Here is an 18,706-nt window from a genome sequence, read left to right as displayed (position 1 = left end):
CCAAAAAGAGGTGACTCACTGTCCCTCAAGTATGAAATGTACTGAACCCTGCATGGAATGATGCTTATAATCAGAAGAACTTAAACACTGGTTAATTTGGTGCAAAAGAACCAGCCAGTCTGGATTTTTCTTACATTTTTGCCCAGAAGTAGTGAGCTTTGAGTCAGTGTAAGTATACTTTATTATAATCTGCCCCATCTGGAATAGCAGTACAAGGTTTGTTGGCTTTGATGATAAACTAAAGAGAATGCTTATAACTTGGCAGGTTGTGGAAGTACAAGTTAAAGTAATGTGCGTTTTAGGATGTTCCTGAACCAGCGCTGTTGCCCACTGAAGGCACTTGCTTAGATCAAGGACTTAAGTCATTGAGGGGCTGAAACCAGAAGTTGGGCATCTGTCTTGAAGCTTTGGGGCAAGTGGCCATGTTTCTCTTACCCTTTGCTTAAGAAGTCTCTTTTAGTTCAGGAGCCTCCTTTTGCTTCCTTAGCCAAGCCCGAAGCATGAGTGGGCATCCTGAGGCAGCCCAGATGGTTCGCCGAGAATTCCAGCTGGATCTAGATGAGATTGAGAATGACAATGGTACAGTGCGATGCGAAATGCCAGAACTTGTTCAGCACAAACTGGATGACATTTTTGAACCAGTCCTTATTCCTGAACCCAAGTAAGTTAACCTCTTTCATCTAAGTATAAGCAGTTCATAATCATCAGAATGCATATGTAAAAAGAGTTCTCTGTGTAATTAGAACCTTTTAGAACTGGGTGCAATCTGACTGATAGCAGTTCTTTACCAACACCTAGATCTAGGAGGGAATTACATATCATTCCGACTCACTGAGATGTCTTGTAATAAAGACTGAATTTTTCCCCTTGCTCTGCTCTCCAGGATCCGGGCTGTTTCTCCACACTTCGATGACATGCACAGTAATACAGCATCCACAATCAATTTCATTATCTCCCAAGTAGCCAGTGGTGACATCAACACAAGCATCCAGGCTCTGACACAGGTAATGGGGGTATTACCCGTGACAGTAATTCCATTGATGGATATACAGGCTGTAAGAGTGATGGTTCTACACTGCTCATAGCATTAAGGGAGGCAGGCATTGTTCAGTGCTGACCTGAAGCAAAAAGTGCGCAGGGACCACACAGAGCCATCACTTGCCTCACAGGATAGAGCTCTAATAGAGCCTGGCTTTTTATAATTGCATTCATTCACCAGAGGCTGGAAGACAGCAGTGAGTAAGCAGGGACCGGCTCTCATGAAACTTATTTAGATTTTAGTGGACAGAGACAAGTAAATAAACAAGAAAATATCAGATAATAGTAACTACTGTGTAAATATAACTCAAATACGGTGATGGGAGAGAGGAACTGAGTAGTTAACTTAGATTGGTGGTCAGGGGTTCAAGCAGAGTAGGAATGAGCCTGATGTGTTCAAGGAAACAGTACAGGCCCACGTGCCTGGAGCATAGTGGGCAAGGGGGAGAATGGGACAGAATGACATCTGAGACGTAGACAGAGACCAGACCATGTAGAGTTTTGAAAGCCCCAAGGTAAGTTGTTTGGATTTTATTTTAAGCAAAGAAGCTACATGTTTTTAAAAGTCATTCTCTTCTTCCTGTGCTTCCCTCCCTAACAGTCCAGTCATAAAGCCAATAGATGGGTAGAGCAAGGCAGGCATCTACCTTGTGCTAAGGGAGTAGGGAGCCTTAGTGGCCCAACATGTGAGGGTCTCCAAGCCCAAATGTTGTGAGGAGGGAGCCCAAACATCATATTGAGAGGGGTGGCGCAGAGTTAGGAGTCAGAGCCCAAGCAAGAGGAAGACGATGTCCATGCTGGGAGCCAGCCTGTCATGGTGGTGGGACCTCAGGCAAGGGAGGAGGATATATATCCTCCACATGTGTGAGCAGGCAGCTCAGAATGCGGAGTCAGAGCTGAAGCAGAAGTGGGCCTGGGGAAGGGCTGGTGGCAGTTGGGAGCTTGGTTACGTACAAAGGGATTGGTCAAATAAATAAATATATGGAAAATGGGAGCCAGGCTTCTCACTGTCAGAGAAGGGCAACACAAATATGGAAGGAGAGCAGAGTAGAGTGAACTCTGGTGTTAGACCAGAATTAGATGCGTCAGTGTGAATTCATGGTTTTCGATATATAGACGTAGGAATAAACATCAATGTAAATGTCTGTGTGTATGTATATGTGTGGTATACATGTATGTTATAGACGATAGACATATATTCCCTATAATATACATATACTCTTTTCACTGAGAGGACTTGAGAACAGCAACACCTCAGCAGCGACGAGCACCCCCAGATCTTGTCTTCTAAATACCGTTTTCCACTAAAAAGAATGCGGGCTCCTTAGAAAAGTGGTTGATTCCATGGCTGAATCAGGGAAGGTACAGGATGATCCTGGAACATATTGTGCAGACGGCAAGGCTAGGCTCAAAGAACATGGCAAGGACATGTCAGAACGACATAGAGGCCAACTAGAACAGACTGCCTGTGTTTGAATGGGGACAACGTGAGCATCAAAATAAATAATGATAGTAATGAGTTATAACCCAGTAAACTGAATAAAATTCAGTAAATTTATTGAATTTAATAAAATAGGAAACCGCAAGTCCATGCACATATAAATTAATTAAAAATTTGAAGAGAAATGGGATATTTACATAGTTTCATAGTACCTCCCCACAAAATACAAAGGACAGATATATAAAAAGTACCTAAAAAAATACGAAATACCAAGAGTGATATGACAGTAGAGAAGCCTGGCAGCCACCTTAATGGAGGGTTCAAAATGAACATCATCAATAATACCACAAAATGAAACCACATGCTGTCTGCCTGATAGGATCCAGTGAGAATTCAGCATCACTTTGCTGACGTTCCTAATGTCATCGAATCATGAGAACATATCAAACAATGCAAATTGAGGGGTATTTTACAAAGTGTCAAGGTCAAGAAAATGAGGGAAAGACTGAGGGAACTGGTCTAAAGAGAGACTAAGAGACACGACACCTATATGCAGCACGTGATTCTAGACTGGCCTTTAGCTAAAGCACATGATTGACAACTGGAGAACATGCAGTGGGGCCTGAGGATTAGGTGGTAGTGACGTCAGTATTAATTTCTTGGTTTTGGTCCTTGTATGATTATGAAGGGGAATGTTCTTGTTATGAAGAAATACACACTGAAGTATCAGAAGGGCATGGAGCATCAGATTGACAACTTCTCAAGTGAATCAGGATGAAAGGTTCCTTTACTATACTTCCAACATTTCTATAATGTTTGAACTTTTTCTTATTGGGGAAAAAGTCAGTGGCCACTCTGCAGAGACCAGATTAGAAGCAGGGCAAGAGTAGATTCTGGGACATCTGTTAGGAAGCTGTGGCCAAAACTCATGAAAAACAATATCACATGCACTCGGATGGTCATGGTGGAGAGGAAGAAGAGGGGATGGTTTCAGGGTGCCTTTCAGAGGCAGAGGCCACAGGACTTGCTGATAGATTGGATGTGAAATGTAGGGGAAGAAGGGAATCAAGTAACTCCTTGATTTTTGCCTTAAACAGCTGGGTGGGTGGTGGTGCTGTGTACTGAGATGGTGAAGGCTGGGGGAAGGGCAGGCTTGAGAGGTTGGAAATCAAGAGTTAGATCTTTGCCATGTTAAGTTTGAGCAGCCCGTTAGACATCCCCATGAAGACAGAAAGTCAGGAAAGGAAGGGCAGAACCAGAATCCTAGCATGGGATTTTTGCTGCTGTTTGACAAACAGTATCCTATTAACAGTTTTGATATTGGAAGAAAACAAATGGAGAGGATTCTGGAAAATAATGACTTGAGTGCATGTGTCCCTGTTGCCTTTCTCTATCACTTCAATCCGAACTCATCTGCCTTTTCTGAGCAGAGGTGCTGCTGGGTCAGGGAGGTAGTATCTGAAATGTGTAAGCAAGTCTCAAGCTCTGTCTTGTACAAGACTTTTCCCCGTATGGGCCTAAGGAGAACCTGAGGTTCAATAGTGCAGAGCCCAGGGAAGATCAAAACACCAGAAATCCTGGAGAGAGAGCTCTCTTCGTCTGTGGAGATCAGTAGATTCCTAAGGGAAGGGTAATGGCGGTCTCTGTGAATGCTGATAAGAAGAGCTGGTTTTCTCCCTGGTCTCCAAGGAACTCCAGGGAGCTGAACAATAAGGCTGATTCACTGTCTGAGGCCAGGAAGTCTGACTTTGTACCTTCAGAGACTGAAGAGCGGAAATGCCTGCTCTCCGTGCTTTGCCCTGTGACTGACAGCTTGCCAGCTGGAAGATCACAAGCCTCCAACTGCAGAAACTGCTGTGTCTCCCATTCTCAGATCGCTGCTGTTTAGGGTTTCCAAACAGCAGGCCCAAGAGTGAATCCTGAATAGGTAAAGAAGAAGACCCTAACACAGCTAAAGGGACCCAGTGACTGGAAAGAAGAGTAAAAGAAAATAACCCGAACAGGACTCTCCTGCCAAAATGAGACTGCTGGGGGAGACAAGATGACCACAGGGGGCAGGGTGGAGTGCAGAAAGAATTGAATAGATGAATCAAAGGAAAGGATGATCACTACAGAAACCACATTAGTGGTCTCAATGACAAGACCATTCAATGGATAGAGGACAGTCTTTTTCAATAAATGATGCTGGGAAAGATGGATATCCAAATGCAAAAGAATGAAGTTGATGGGGCTGCCTGGTGGCGCAGCGGTTAAGTGCACACGTTCCACTTTGGCGGCTTGGGGTTCGCCGGTTCGAATCCCAGGTACAGACATGGCACCGCTTGGCAAAGCCATGCTGTGGTAGGCGTCCCATGTATAAAATAGAGGAAGATGGGCACGGATGTTAGCCCAGGGCAAGTCTTCCTCAGCAAAAAGAGGATTGGCAGATATCAGCTCAGGGCTAGTCTTCCTCAAAACAAAAAAAAAGAATGAAGTTGGACTCTTATGCTGTATATAAAGACTAATTCAAAATGGATCAAAGACATAAATGTAAAAGCTATAACTATAAAATTCTTAGAAGAAAACATATGGGAAAATCTTCATGATAATTGGATTTGGCAGTGAAATCTTGAATGTGACACCAAAAAGCACAGGCAAGAAAAGAAAAAATAATTAAATTGAACTTCATCAAAGTAAAGTTTCGTGCATCAAAGGACACTGTCGAGAGTGAAAAAGTACCCCACAGAATGAGAGAAAATATTTGTAAATCATCTATCCATAAGGGATTAATATCCAGAATACATAAAGAACTGCTACAACTCAACAACAAAAAAAACCCAATTCAAAAATGGGCGAAAGACTTAAAGAGACATTTCTCCAAAGAAGATATACAAATGGCCAGTAAGCGCATGAAAAGATGCTCACCATCATTAGTTAGGGGAATGCAGATCAAAACTACAATGAGATACTGCTTCACACTCATTAGAATTTTTTTTTAACGGAAATAAGTGTTGGCAAGGATGCAGAGAAATTGGAACCTTCATGCATTGCTGGTAGGAATATAAAATGGTACAACCACTGTGGGAAAAAAAGTTTGGCAATTCCTCAAAAAGTTAGATATAGAATTGCAATAAGATCCAGCAATTCCACTCCCAGAAAGCAGGGACTCAGAAATTTGTGCACTGGTATTCATAGCAGCATTATTCACAACAGCCAAAAGGTGGAAATAACCCAAGTGTCCCTCAGCAGATGAATGGATAAACAAAATGTGATATATACATACAATGGATTATCATTCCGTCATAAAAATGAATGAAACTCTGAGACATGCTACAACGTGGATGAACCTTGAAAACATTATGCTAAATAAAATACATCAGGCACAAAGGGACAAATATTGTATGATTCCACGTATATGAGGTATCTAAGAGGCAAATACACAGAGGCAAAAAGTAGAATAGAGGTTACCAGAGGCTGGAGGAGGGGGAATAGCGAGTTATTATTTAATGGGTACAGAGTCTGGGATGATGAAAAATTTCTGGAAATAATGGTAATGGTGTCACAGTATTGTGACTGTACTTAATGCCATTGGATTGTACACTTAAATATGGTTAAAATAGCAAATTTTATGTTACGTATATTTTACCATAATAAGAAAATTAAGGGGCCGGCCTCATGGCCGAGTTGCTAATAAGTTCACATGCTCTGCTTCGGCGGCCCAGGGTTTCACCGGTTTGGATCCTGGGCACAGACATGGCACTGCTCATCAAGCTGTGCTGAGGCGGCGTCCCACATAGCACAACCAGAAGGACCCACAACTAGAATATACAACTATGTACTGGGGGACTTGGGGAGAAGAAGAAGAAGGGGAAAAAAGGGTGGCAACAGATGTTAGCTCAGGTGCCGATCTTAAAGAAAAAAATCAAAAGATAAAAAATAGGGGCCAGCCCCAAGGCTGAGTGGTTGAGTTCGCTCACTCTGCTTTGGCAGCCCACGGTTTTGCCGGTTTGGATCCTGGGCATGGACATGGCACCACCCATCAAGCCATGCTGAGGCAGCATCCCACATGCCACAACCAGAAGGACCACAACTACAATATACAACTATGTACTGGGGAACTTCAGAGAGAAGAAGAAAAATAAATAAATAAAACCCTCCACAACAGAAATGTTAAGTACCTAGGAATAAGCCAAGCAGTGTACATGTAAGACCTTTACAGAGAAAATTGTAAAGCTTTATTGAATTACATTAGAGAATTGCCAAATAAATAGAAATATACTATGTTCACAAGGTTCAGGATTATAAAGATGCCAGTTCTCCTCAAATTAACCCATATATCAATGCCATTCCAATCAAAATCTCAACAATTTTTTCTGTAGTTAAGAATCTGATTCTAAAATTTTTATGGAAGATCAAGGGGCCTAATAGCAAAGACAGTGTTGGTGGTTTTTAAAGATGATTTGAAAAAAATAACACAGTGAAGACGACTTATATCACTGGATATCCACAGTGATTACAGAGCCACTGTAATTAAGACAGGGTAGTATTGGCCCAGGGATAAGAAGATAGACCCTGGGGTGGAACAGAGAGCCCAGAAACGCTCACATCTATAGGAAACTTAAAGCAGAGGAGGCGTTCGAAATCTCTTGGTAAAACTGCATTCATCAGTAACTGATGCTAGGATTAGTTATTTTCCATGAGAACAACAATACAATTAGAGTGCTATTTCTTACACCAAAATATGTTTCAGATGGATTAAAAGCCAAAATATGGGAAGGAAATCTTACAGGAGAACATTTTTACTTCAAGGTATAGAAGGATTTCTTTTTAAACTAGGCACAGAAAAAAAAATAGGGAAAAAATAAAACTTTTACTGCATTAAAAATTTTAAAAACTTCTGTGCATCAGAAGACATTTTGTTTTTAATAAAGTGAAAAGACAAGTTACAGATTGAGAGAATTGCACAGATCTAGTAGACAGAAAATAAGAATATAGGGGAATTAATTTTATCAGTTTAGAGATCAGAATAGTGGTAAAAAAAGAAACCCAGGAAGGCTCATAGTAACCCCTGGTGGGGGAAGGATGCCGACTTGGGGGCAGAAGACGGCCCTTTGGGGTGCCGTTGATGGAGCTTGTTCTCAACGGCAGGCGCAGGTGTGTACACTCACAGAATTGCATTAAGTTGTACTCCTAGGATTTGTACATTGTACCATATGAAAGTTAAACCTCAATAAAAAAGAATGTTAGGGGGCCAGCCCCATGGCCGAGTGGTTGGGTTCATGTGCTCCACTTCAGCAGCCCGGCGTTTTGCCGGTTCACATCCTGGGCACGGCCTGGCGCCGCTCACTGGGCAATGCTGGGGTGGCGTCCCACATAGCACAACCAGAAGGACCTACAACTATGTACTAGCAGGCTTTGGAGAGAAGAAGAAAAAGAAGAAGGAAAAAAGAATATTAGTAGACAATAAACCAGATTTAATGAATATGTATAGATACAGAGAGAATTTTATAGTCTCTGAAAAGATAATTTATATTTTTATATCTTCATTTTCAAAAAATACATCATATATTTGTCCACAAAGAAAACCTTAACAAATGCAAAAAGTAAAAGATGTACTGACCAAATTCTTTGCAGATAACCCAACAAAGTTGTTAGAAAATGTTGGCTACTTGGAAAGTATGAAACACACTTGTAAATGGAAACTTGAAACAACTAATTCCCCCTAACTTTTTTTTTTTTTAAAGATTGGCACCTGAGCTAACATCTGTTGCGAATCTTTTTTTTTCTTTTCTTATCCCCAGAGCCCCTCCCCTCCCCCCAGTACATAGTTGTATATTCTAGTTGCCGGTCCTTCTGGTTGTGCTATGTGGGATGCCGCCTCAGCATGGCCTGATGAGCAGTGTCATATCCCGCCCAGGATCCCAACCAGCAAAACCCCAGGCCGCCGAAGCAAAGCGTGCGAGCTCAACTACTGGCCATGGGGCCGGCCCCTCCCCCCAATTTTGCTAAATAACCAAGGAATTTGGGGGAGACCATTAAAATATAAGGAAGGAAACCCGGAATCTAAAAAGAAAAGACAGATTTGATCATATACAATTTTAAGATTTTAAGCTGGAGAAATTTACCATACACTGTCAATAAATAAGTGATCATTTGCAATCTATATGACTGATAAAGGATTAATAGCCACAGTAAACAGAACTTTTGTTAGCTCTTGAGAAGAAGAGAAACCAATGGAAAAACAAAAATGACCAGAAGATATGAATAGGCAAATCACAGAAGACATCCAGTGGCCAGTGAGCACGTGAAAAGATGTCTGACCCCTCCCCCACCACAGAAATGCAGATTAAAGTAACAATGGGATACCACTTTTAAACCTTCAGAGTGGTGCAAAGTAAGAATAACAACAAAACAGTTGATAGAGATGCTGGAAAAACAGTACTCTCATACTTTAAACAGAAATGTGAATTGTTAGTGCCTTTTAATGAAAGCAGTATATCTATTATACTGTAATTAGAAATGCTTTATCCTTCAGACTAAAAAATTATACTCTTGGGACTCTTTTAGAAAACAAGTACATTAGGGGAGATATATTTTTTTCTATATATATATCCTAATATATATATATACACACACACACACACACAAAGATGTCTATTGTAACATTATTTATTGTGGACAAAATAACCAAACTGGAAACACATTGAAAGTTTATCAGTAAGGGGATGATTGAGTAAATTTTGGTACGTGCATATGTGGACTATTTTGCAGTCTTTAAAAATAGAACTATTCTTGTTGACTTTAGGGCTTTTCATAATTTTCTGTTGAGTTAGAAAAGCTAGATGCAAAGAAGTGTATATACTGGAATCCTCTTGTAGAATAAACAGTGCCCTAACCCTTGAGGCTGTGTATGTTTGCTTGTGTGATTGTAGATGATTCTGTGAACGTGAAAGAATATCTACCAGGTTGTTAATGTTAATTGCCTTGGAAAAAGGGGAGTAAGCCTCCCCCAGCAAAAAAAGTTGTTTTTTTTTTATGGTGTCCACGTTGAAACAGCATTGTTAAACCGTCCCATGTATATAAAATTGTATGTGCTTATGGGGTATACATGCATAAAGACAGAGATGAACGTAGGACCACTGGCTTCCTCAACACCAGGGGCACCATTCACGTTGTAGTCTGTATGAATGGTGCCCCCTGGAGTTGTGTAGTATGGCAGCCCTGCATGAAAGGATGGTCACTGAAGATTGACATGATTGTCTCAGGATGTTATTTATGTAATCATGAAAAGATCTTTTTTACAGTAATGAATAAGAAATACATGTTTTTCCCATAGTAACATTTTACCATTGGGGACAACCAGTGTACTGAACCAAAAGAACACTGGATCAAGATGTGGGAAACCTGGTCTTTCTGAGCCTCAGTTTTCTCGTCTGGAAAATGGAGATCATACTCTCAGCCCTATCTACCTCCCAGAGCTTTTGGAATGATCAAATGAGATAATGGGTCTAAAAACACTCTTTTTAATAAATTAGACATTTGAACATAAGGATTATTATTCTCTGAACTAGACAGTGAGCCTCTAAGAATAGGATCTGTGACTAATTCTCCTAACACTATCTTGCTCAGAAAATATTTGTTGAATGATTGAATCCCTAAGGACTAGTTGTTTATATGTAAAGCAACTGGGCTTTTTTCAAGGTAAGATATTGGAAGTGCTTTGCTAATAAATATTACAGAGACGTCCCTTGTAGTGTCTTCCTGCTACTTGGAAGTATGAAGCTTGGAAAATACATCTTGGATTTTTGTTATCAGATCGATGAGGTCTTGAGACAGGAAGACAAAGCTGAAGCCATGTCTGGCCATATTGATCAGTTTCTGATAGCCACATTCATGCAGCTAAGACTCATCTACAACACACACATGGCGGATGAGAAATTGGAGAAGGATGAGATCATCAAGTTGTATAGCTGTATCATTGGCAACATGATTTCGGTAAGGGCACCTCCACGTTCATGAGCTTCCCTTCAGTCTCTCTTCTTGCCCGGGTTCTAAATCCTGAATCTGTGTGGATGCTCCACTGACTCCTGTGTCCCTCCCATGCAGGCTGTTGATTACTGCCATTGGCTGTGGGACACTCCAGCTTACCTTGTTGTTAGCATACAAAGTAGAATGCTTACATACTCCCTAGACTTCTGCTTCCTGCCAGTTTCTTCATCAGGCATGTGGGCCCTGGCTGGCTTTTCACAGATAACTGTTCACATTCAAAATACTTTTATAACAGGAAGGAAGCATACCAATTAATTTTGGCTATTACTGGAGGTTTGGGGGAGTGGTGATTTTTATTTTTTCCTAATACTCTGAATTTTTAAAAATACAGTATAGGGGCCGGCCCCATGGCCAAGTGGTTCAGTTCGCACGCTCCACTTAGGGTTTCACCGGTTCGGATCCTCAGCGTGGACATGCTACCACTCATCAGGCCATGCTGAGGCAGCTCCCACATAGCAGAACCAGAAGGGCCTACAACTAGAATATACAACTATGTACTGGGGGGCTTTGGGGAGAAGAAGGGGTAAAAAACAAAACAAAACTAAGATTAGCATCAGATGGTAACTCAGGTACCAATCTTTAAAAAAAAACCCAACAATATAATTGTTTACTAGAATAGGCCACCCGTGTTCATCTTCCTTGCTCTGTATACTGAGTTTCCTCCCTCCCTAACTCGGTTATGCCTGCATAGCTGTTTCAGATAGAGAGCCTAGCCCGGGAGGCCTCCACCGGTGTGCTGAAAGACCTGATGCATGGCCTCATCACCTTAATGCTGGACTCTCGAATCGAAGACCTGGAGGAGGGACAACAGGTGATCCGCTCTGTGAACCTCTTGGTGGTGAAGGTTCTGGAGAAGTCAGACCAGACCAACATCCTGAGGTACACCCATACTCTCAGCATTAGAGCCTGGAACAGTCTCCTTTGTCTACCCATAGAACCAGAAGTCACTAGATCAGTTGTCACTTTAGGTTTGCCTGTAAGTTGATTGATTACTCTTCTCTTTCTCATGAACGAAGGTATTCAAACCTGAGACAGCAGCTAAAACTAGTAACAGCATCAGCAAGCCAGCCAATGTCATGAGTTTTCTAGAATAGAACTGTCAAGTTTGTTAGCTGCCTCCTCTGTCATTCACATTTCAGGTACATTTCTTTCTTTCTCAGCTACCAGTGACAGTGAAAAATAGGGTGGCGAGCTTTACCATTTACCAAGTAGTAATTTACAAAGCTTAATGGTTGATGTTTATTTTCTTAATAACTGAATTGCAAGTAATCAGAGACAGTCCCTGATCCATGAGCTCTCAGTTCATTAGCTGGATGGAAAATATTTATACTTGGCCTTTCAATTACTGATTTTAATTGGAATGCAGGTTTGAAACTTATTAATGCTGTTGTGTTGGGTTTTTGTTTTTTCCCAGTGCCCTGCTTGTTTTGCTCCAAGACAGCCTGCTAGCAACAGCCAGTTCTCCCAAATTCTCAGAGCTTGTTATGAAGGTGAAGTTGAAATAATTTGATCTCTTTTCTTTCAAAGATGCAATACTTTGTTAAAGTGTGGAAAGAGGAGTTGGAGCTAAGACATAGAATCAAATCATCCAAAACATACCTGAAAAATATAGCTGGTCTCTGATTTCCCTTCCTCCAATTTATAAAAGCTCAGATCTAAACAATTCCTGGCCTCAAACAGTGAAAAGGAAGGGCTTCTTTGTAAATATCTCACCAGTTTTTCTAGAATCAAAAGTCAAGAAGTTTGATGAGAGAAATTTCATTTCTTTTTGGAAAAAAGATATATATAACCCTATAATATTTTGATCTCTTTGATGGAAGACTCCAGATCAACATCTCTATAACATTATAAAACTGTTATTAAACTGTAATGGTATAAAATATTTTATGTCCTTGGTTAGATTTGGTTAAGCCATATTAACTACTCTCCTCTCAGGTACAAAGCAAACCCATGACCGAATCTCCACATTTTCTCATCATTTAAGGCCTCTATCTCTAGGGAGTGGGAAAGAGGTGTGAAGGTGAATAGATTGGTGACTTGTCACACTTTAGCCAGTGACGTGGTTGAAGTGAGTAAAATTATTCGTGTTTCGGCAGTTGAACTTGGAAGATGTGACGTGCCACACCTGTATCCCTGACCATCGTTTAGAAGTAATCCCAGAGCGTAGGAAAGACGAAAGGTGGCAGAAATTTTCCTCATCCTCAATCACTCCTAACTTTTGTTTCTTTTTTCAATAGTGTCTCTGGAGAATGGTTCGACTATTGCCTGATACCATCAACAGCATTAATCTGGACCGAATTCTTCTGGATATACACATTTTCATGAAGGTCTTTCCCAAAGAGAAACTGAAGCAATGCAAAAGTGAATTTCCCGTAAGGACCCTAAAGACGCTGCTACACACTTTATGCAAATTGAAAGGGCCCAAGGTGAGTGAGAACAGCAGCCAGTCCCTGAGGAAGCGTGAGAGGACTTTACGGAAGTGGCAGTGCTCCCATTTGAATGTGCGTGTGTCTCCCTCAGATCCTAGACCACCTAACCATGATTGACAACAAGAATGAGTCAGAGCTGGAGGCCCACCTCTGCCGGATGATGAAGCACAGTATGGACCAGACCGGGAGCAAGTCTGAGAAGGAAACAGAAAAGGGAGCGTCTCGAATAGTGAGTGTCCTGATTTGAAAGACTGAGGGGAGTGAGGATGTCTGGAAGTGATCTTGTCGAAGGCCAGTGGAGCCTGTCTTTCTGAGGGCCTGAGGTGAAGGCCCAGGGATTGGTCCCCTCACTCTCCTGCTGTGGTACTGTATCCATTGCCACCTTGAAATTTTCAAATGTAAACTATTTATAACTGTGTGCTTCTTGGTCCCTAAGAAAGGTTTCTGTGTCTGCGCCCACGGCATTGGCCGCCAGATAATGTGAGCTCTGTCTAATTAGGGAGGAAAGGGCCAGATCCTTCCTCATCAAGTCTAGTTGAAATCCTGAGCTTTGGAGACACTGCTAACCCAGAATGTTAGTGTTCCTGCTGCAGAGCCCGCAGTGTCGGTGCTTCTGTTCTGTGCAGGATCAGACCGGGAAGGCCTGGATTTTGAGATACTTTCAGTTCTTATCCAACCATTGTTCTTAATTAATAACTCAAATCTAACCAACCAATCCTTCCTTTTGTCTTTCAACTTTTCAGGATGAGAAATCATCAAAGGCCAAAGTGAATGATTTCTTAGCTGAGATTTTCAAGAAGATTGGCTCTAAAGAGAATACTAAAGAGGTGAGAGGGAAAGGGCTGGGCCAAATGGGGGTCTGCTTTCTGGAAAAGGGTCACGAACATTCATGTCCCCCTCTTCCTTCTTCTTGTGAACCAGGGCCTAGCAGAGTTATATGAATATAAGAAGAAATACTCAGATGCCGACATTGAACCATTTCTGAAGAATTCCTCTCAGTTCTTCCAGAGCTATGTTGAGAGAGGCCTTCGGGTGATCGAGATGGAGAGGGAGGGCAAAGGCCGTATTCCCACTTCAGCAGGTATGGTTTCCTCTAGTTGCTCCGGGAATAAGCTCAAAATAGCTCCCAGCTCAGGAAGGGAGGTTTTATTGGTTAAAATTTCTATCCATGCCCCTCAGTACGTAATGGTGACCAGTGATGTTCATGTTGCTGTGGACACTGGTCAATCCTCAGTCACCGGCCTTGACCCATCAGCGGCGTTTGACAATGGCAATGTTCCCTGCCCTTGAAACAGTTTCTCCCCTGGGCTTCCGGTTCTCCGTGCTCTCTTGGCTTCCTCCTGCCTCGCTGGCTCTTCCTCCTTGGCCTCTGATTCCTCTTCTCCCTGAGCTCGTAAATGTTGGCATCCCCCAGGGTCCAGTCCATAACTGTCTCTTCTTTCTTACTCTCAGTCCCTTAACTAGTCCATCTACCCTCATCACTTTCAATACCATTTATATGCCAGCAAGACCCAACTTTGATGTCCAGCTCAGACCTTCTTCCTGATCTCCACTGATACATCCTGCATGACATCTCTGCTTGGGTTTCCATTAGACATCATAAACTCAACGTGTCAAAGCTAAGCTTCTGGGGCTGGCCCCGTGGCCGAGTGGTTAAGTTTGCGCGCTCCACTGCAGGCGGCCCAGTGTTTCGTTGGTTCGAATCCTGGGCACGGACATGGCACTGCTCATCAAACCACGCTGAGGCAGCATCCCACATGCCACAACTAGAAGGACCCACAACGAAGAATATAGAACTATGTACCGGGGGGCTTTGGGGAGAAAAAGGAAAAAAAATAAAATCTTTAAAAAAAAAAAAAAGCTAAGCTTCTGATACTCACCCAAAACCTGCTCCATTTGCATTCTTCTCCGTCTTGGTTGATGGCAGCTTCGACCTGCTAATTTGCTCCAACCCAAAGCTTTTGAGTGTTCTGCTCCTTTCTGTCAGGAAGTCCTTTTGGCTCTACCTGCAAACTATGCAGAAGCCACCTACACTTCTCGTCACCTTCACTGCTGCTGCCCTGGGCTGAATATCATCATCTCTCCCCTGGAGTATAGCACATCCTCCCATCTGGTCTCCACTTCCACTCTCGCCTCCCTATGTTCATTTCCACATAGAGCATCTAAACAGCGCTTCTCGAACATTTCCCAAAGGCTCTTCCTATCACTCAGCAAGCCCAACAGCCTTACACAGGTCTGTGAGGGCCTACATTATGCAGCCCCCGACACCTCTAGAACCTCCTCTCCTGCTGCTCCCCCTGACTTCCATTCCACTCCGGCTTCCCAGCCCCCTTGCGGTTCCTGGAAGGTGTCAGGCATGTGCCGTCTTAGGGCCTTTGCACTGGCTGGTTCTTACCTGTAGATTACCCTTCCAAGACAGCCTTGGGACGTGCTCCCTTTCCTCCTTAAGGCTGTTGGTTCAAACACCACTGTCTCAGTGAGACCTTATTTAAAACTTGCAGCCTGCCCCTCACCCGCCATGGCACTTGACCACCTCTACCATACCATATAATGTAGTATTTATTATTAGGTTAATTGTTTGCTGTTTGCCTGTCTCTGCTAGGGTTTCAAATCCAAAAGAGTAAAGACTTTTGTCTGTTTTTTGCCTGGCACATAGTAGGCCCTCAGTAGGTATTTGTTGAATGATGTGAATGACTGCTTGTCTAACGGTAAGCTGAACTATTACTGTCCCCACAGTGAAAAAGCCAATATCTGAGAATTTCTGCTCACAGGATCAGAAACGAAAGGCAGACTTAGGAGGTGACTGTGACAGGAAATAGCCATCGAGAGCCTTAAACTGAAAAAGAAGAGCCAGCTGCGGACGCTCCTCTCCCCTGCCAGGCAGCGCTCGCGTTTGTCCTGCCTTCAGTCCTTTCCGAGCTCAGTGAAGCTCGGCTACTCCTACGTTCTAGAATTTGTCTGCCTGTAAAACCGTGCTCCTTCGTGCTTTTCAGATGCCGGTCATGTTTCCTCTCACGTATCTTCTTAGGCTGAAGCTTCAGTTCACGTGTGTTCTCTGAAGTCATTTTTTCAAACTTGTTTTTAACACCTTAAACTACGCCTTGCCAAGAGCCTAAGAGTCTTTTTCTTGGCGCGTAGTGAGCAGAACATCTAACGGCCTGCCGCGTACGGACACGCACGGTTTGGCTGATCAGGGCAGTGCCTCCTTTTCTCATTTCCAAAGTCCTCTCTGGTGATGGCCAACATTTGCTTGACCCTTTTGGTCTAAGCAGCACGTTTGCAATGTAAGCATGTGGCCCCACTGCTCAGTGACGCCCCCGTGCCCTAGAGTACTCAGAGCCCTCGGTGCTGGCTTGGGGGTCATTCTCCGTTCACTCCTCACCCTCTCATGTTCTCCTCATCTTTACTTAAGGGATTCCTTTTGCCCCCGAGTAGCCTGTTTTACTTTTCTTTTTTATCATAAGGGAGTCTTTCTTCCCAGTACCTTCTCTTTTTGGCTTATGTAATGCATTTTCATTGATAGCAAATTAGGTATTTTAAATGTCTGCATTTTGCAATGGTTCCTTCGCGGAAATTAGGAACTGTGGTGGATTTTTTCAGTTTGGTTTTTGTTGTCCCCTCTCAGTTCTGGGGGTTACACATGCTCCAGTTCCGGTCCTCCTGTGGGCATTTGTTGGGTGCCTCAGTTTCCCCCCCTTCCTCTTGAATACACCATAGCCTTGAGCTCCTTGCTGTCCTCCCGGGTTTGAATGAGAGCTTTCCCCTATGTGTCACCTGCCCCAGCCTGGTCTGATGCTTGCACACAGGTAAAGTCCGTAGGTTTTTCAGTTGGGCACTTCCTGTATACCTAGGAGGACCTGTGGCTTCTTGGATTGCCAGGTCAGCCGTGGAGTCACAAGAATGCAGCCCCCGATACACCGGGACGTGGGTGGATGGCCAGCGTACATTCTGCTCTGCTCTATCCCTTTGGGAAGTTCTCGCTAAGCTGACCTCGTGTGATTGCAGAGCACCCTTTATCACCACCTCCGGTGGATTCTTGCACATTTTTTAGTCTTCAAGTACAGAGGCAGTGTTCAAGCCCCAGATTGTCCTCTTTGGTGACAGATGAGCCAGGACAGTCAAGAAGCGGGCTGGGTGTGTATCTGAATGTTCTTTCCACATTTCCTCCCTAGGCATCTCCCCCCAGATGGAGGTCACTTGCGTGCCCGCGCCCGCCAGCACGATGTCCTCCATAGGCAACACAAATGGAGAAGAGGTGGGACCCTCTGTCTACCTGGAAAGGCTAAAAATCCTCCGACAGCGATGTGGTCTGGACAACACAAAGGTACTGCTCCTTTCTTCTGTGTGGCTCAGGGAGGGCAGCGACAAGCCACTCAGGGACAGGCTGGCCCAGAGAAGTGGCCCAGGCCTGGTGTGTGTTGTTGCACAGCTGCATCTTGACCTGCTCAGATAGTGTCTCTTCTTCTCTCGACAGCAAGACGACCGACCTCCCTTGACCTCTTTGCTCTCCAAACCAGCCGTTCCTGCCGTCGCCTCGTCCACAGACATGCTGCACAGCAAACTCTCTCAGCTCCGGGAGTCCCGGGAACAGCACCAGCACGCAGACCTGGACTCCAGCCAGCCCCACCCGTCAGGAGCCGCGACCGCGTCCTCCTCCACAGCGAACATCGACGACTTGAAAAAGAGACTGGAGAGAATAAAGAGCAGTCGCAAATGAAGCCGCCCCTCCCCCGGCTCCCTGCAGCGTTAGTGGACTAAACTAGAAGTCCTCCTAGTTACCAGGGGCCCGGGCGGGCCTAGTGCACACAGCCTGGTCGTGTGTCTCCTGCCGTGGGCCGGGGAGGAGTGGCTGTGGCACAAATGTTTGTACATACTCCGCTTCTCGTCTGCGCCCCGCCTCTAGAACACTGTCCGTGGGTTAGTGTAGTGTACAGACCTGGAGACAGCTGCCCTCCTCTCAGCTCAGACTAGTTTCCACATCCTTTCTCTTCTGTTTTATTTTTAACTGCTCATTTGTAAAGTTGTCCTAATCTTTCCTAGCTTTTAACTATTAGAAACTCTCGAATAGTTTGAGTTTGTGAGCTCTTCTCCCTGTAGCCCTGAAGGGTCACTGTATTCTGTATGAATGCATGGCATGATACAACTAATTTAAGAGTCTTTTATAAATAAAGTTTGCATTAACTATGGCTGTCTCCCAGGATGCTCCGTATCTGGGAGTGTGGGCGGCTTGTCCTGTCCCCTCCTCTTGGGCCCGGTGGGTGCTGAGCCGTTGGGGAAGGTGGATGAGTACTACTTAAAGCACGCCGCCTTGCCTTGGCTCCCAGGCCTGGCGCCGTCTTCTTTGCCTTTGGAACAAGAGGACCCCACCTCTCCTGCTTCCCTCGTGCGGCTCCTAGGGGAGCAAAGGGACCTCAGACTTCCCTGTTCAGAGGTTTTGGTCCTGTCGTCCCTCCCGTCGCGGCCATGGTTCCAAGGAGCTCATAGGCTTCCTACTGCTTTGCTGCCCAAATGCACGAGATTGTGCCCAGCTGGGCTGGGCTACCATGTCCTCACACTGGACTGGACTCGGGTCAGTTGACTCAAGGAGGATGGGAAGGCTTAGGAGCTTCCTGCCTCGTTTTGGGGTCTCTTAGTCCAGACTAACAGTTACTGCACATTCAGCCTGAGTGAGGACCAGAAAGTAAACTGAGGATCCACCTCTGGAATAGATTCCACAGGGCCTCCTTGCACAGTCAGAAACCTCTTCAGTACTAAGAGGGTCTGGATTTAG

General features: G+C 44.0%; 1 protein-coding gene across 3 annotated transcripts in view; it reads left to right on the top strand.

Annotated features, from left to right (window-relative positions):
* The window catches only part of CKAP5 (cytoskeleton associated protein 5), a 94,785-nt gene extending 76,665 nt beyond the window's left edge, over nt 1-18,120 (top strand). For all 3 annotated transcript variants that reach the window (XM_070487604.1, XM_070487606.1, XM_070487605.1), the window contains exons 34-44: nt 488-661; nt 884-1,004; nt 10,274-10,453; nt 11,199-11,386; nt 11,922-11,997; nt 12,745-12,933; nt 13,028-13,165; nt 13,680-13,763; nt 13,858-14,017; nt 17,109-17,260; nt 17,411-18,120. In XM_070487604.1, the coding sequence (XP_070343705.1) occupies nt 488-661; nt 884-1,004; nt 10,274-10,453; nt 11,199-11,386; nt 11,922-11,997; nt 12,745-12,933; nt 13,028-13,165; nt 13,680-13,763; nt 13,858-14,017; nt 17,109-17,260; nt 17,411-17,653 (1,705 nt within the window). In that variant the 3' untranslated portion in view covers nt 17,654-18,120. The remainder of the gene's footprint in view (nt 1-487; nt 662-883; nt 1,005-10,273; nt 10,454-11,198; nt 11,387-11,921; nt 11,998-12,744; nt 12,934-13,027; nt 13,166-13,679; nt 13,764-13,857; nt 14,018-17,108; nt 17,261-17,410) is intronic.
* The last annotated feature ends 586 nt before the right edge of the window (nt 18,121-18,706 follow it).

The sequence above is a fragment of the Equus asinus genome, chromosome 17 (genome assembly GCF_041296235.1).
Source record: "Equus asinus isolate D_3611 breed Donkey chromosome 17, EquAss-T2T_v2, whole genome shotgun sequence".
Taxonomy (NCBI): domain Eukaryota; kingdom Metazoa; phylum Chordata; class Mammalia; order Perissodactyla; family Equidae; genus Equus; species Equus asinus.
This window is presented reverse-complemented; position numbering and strand designations above follow the sequence as displayed.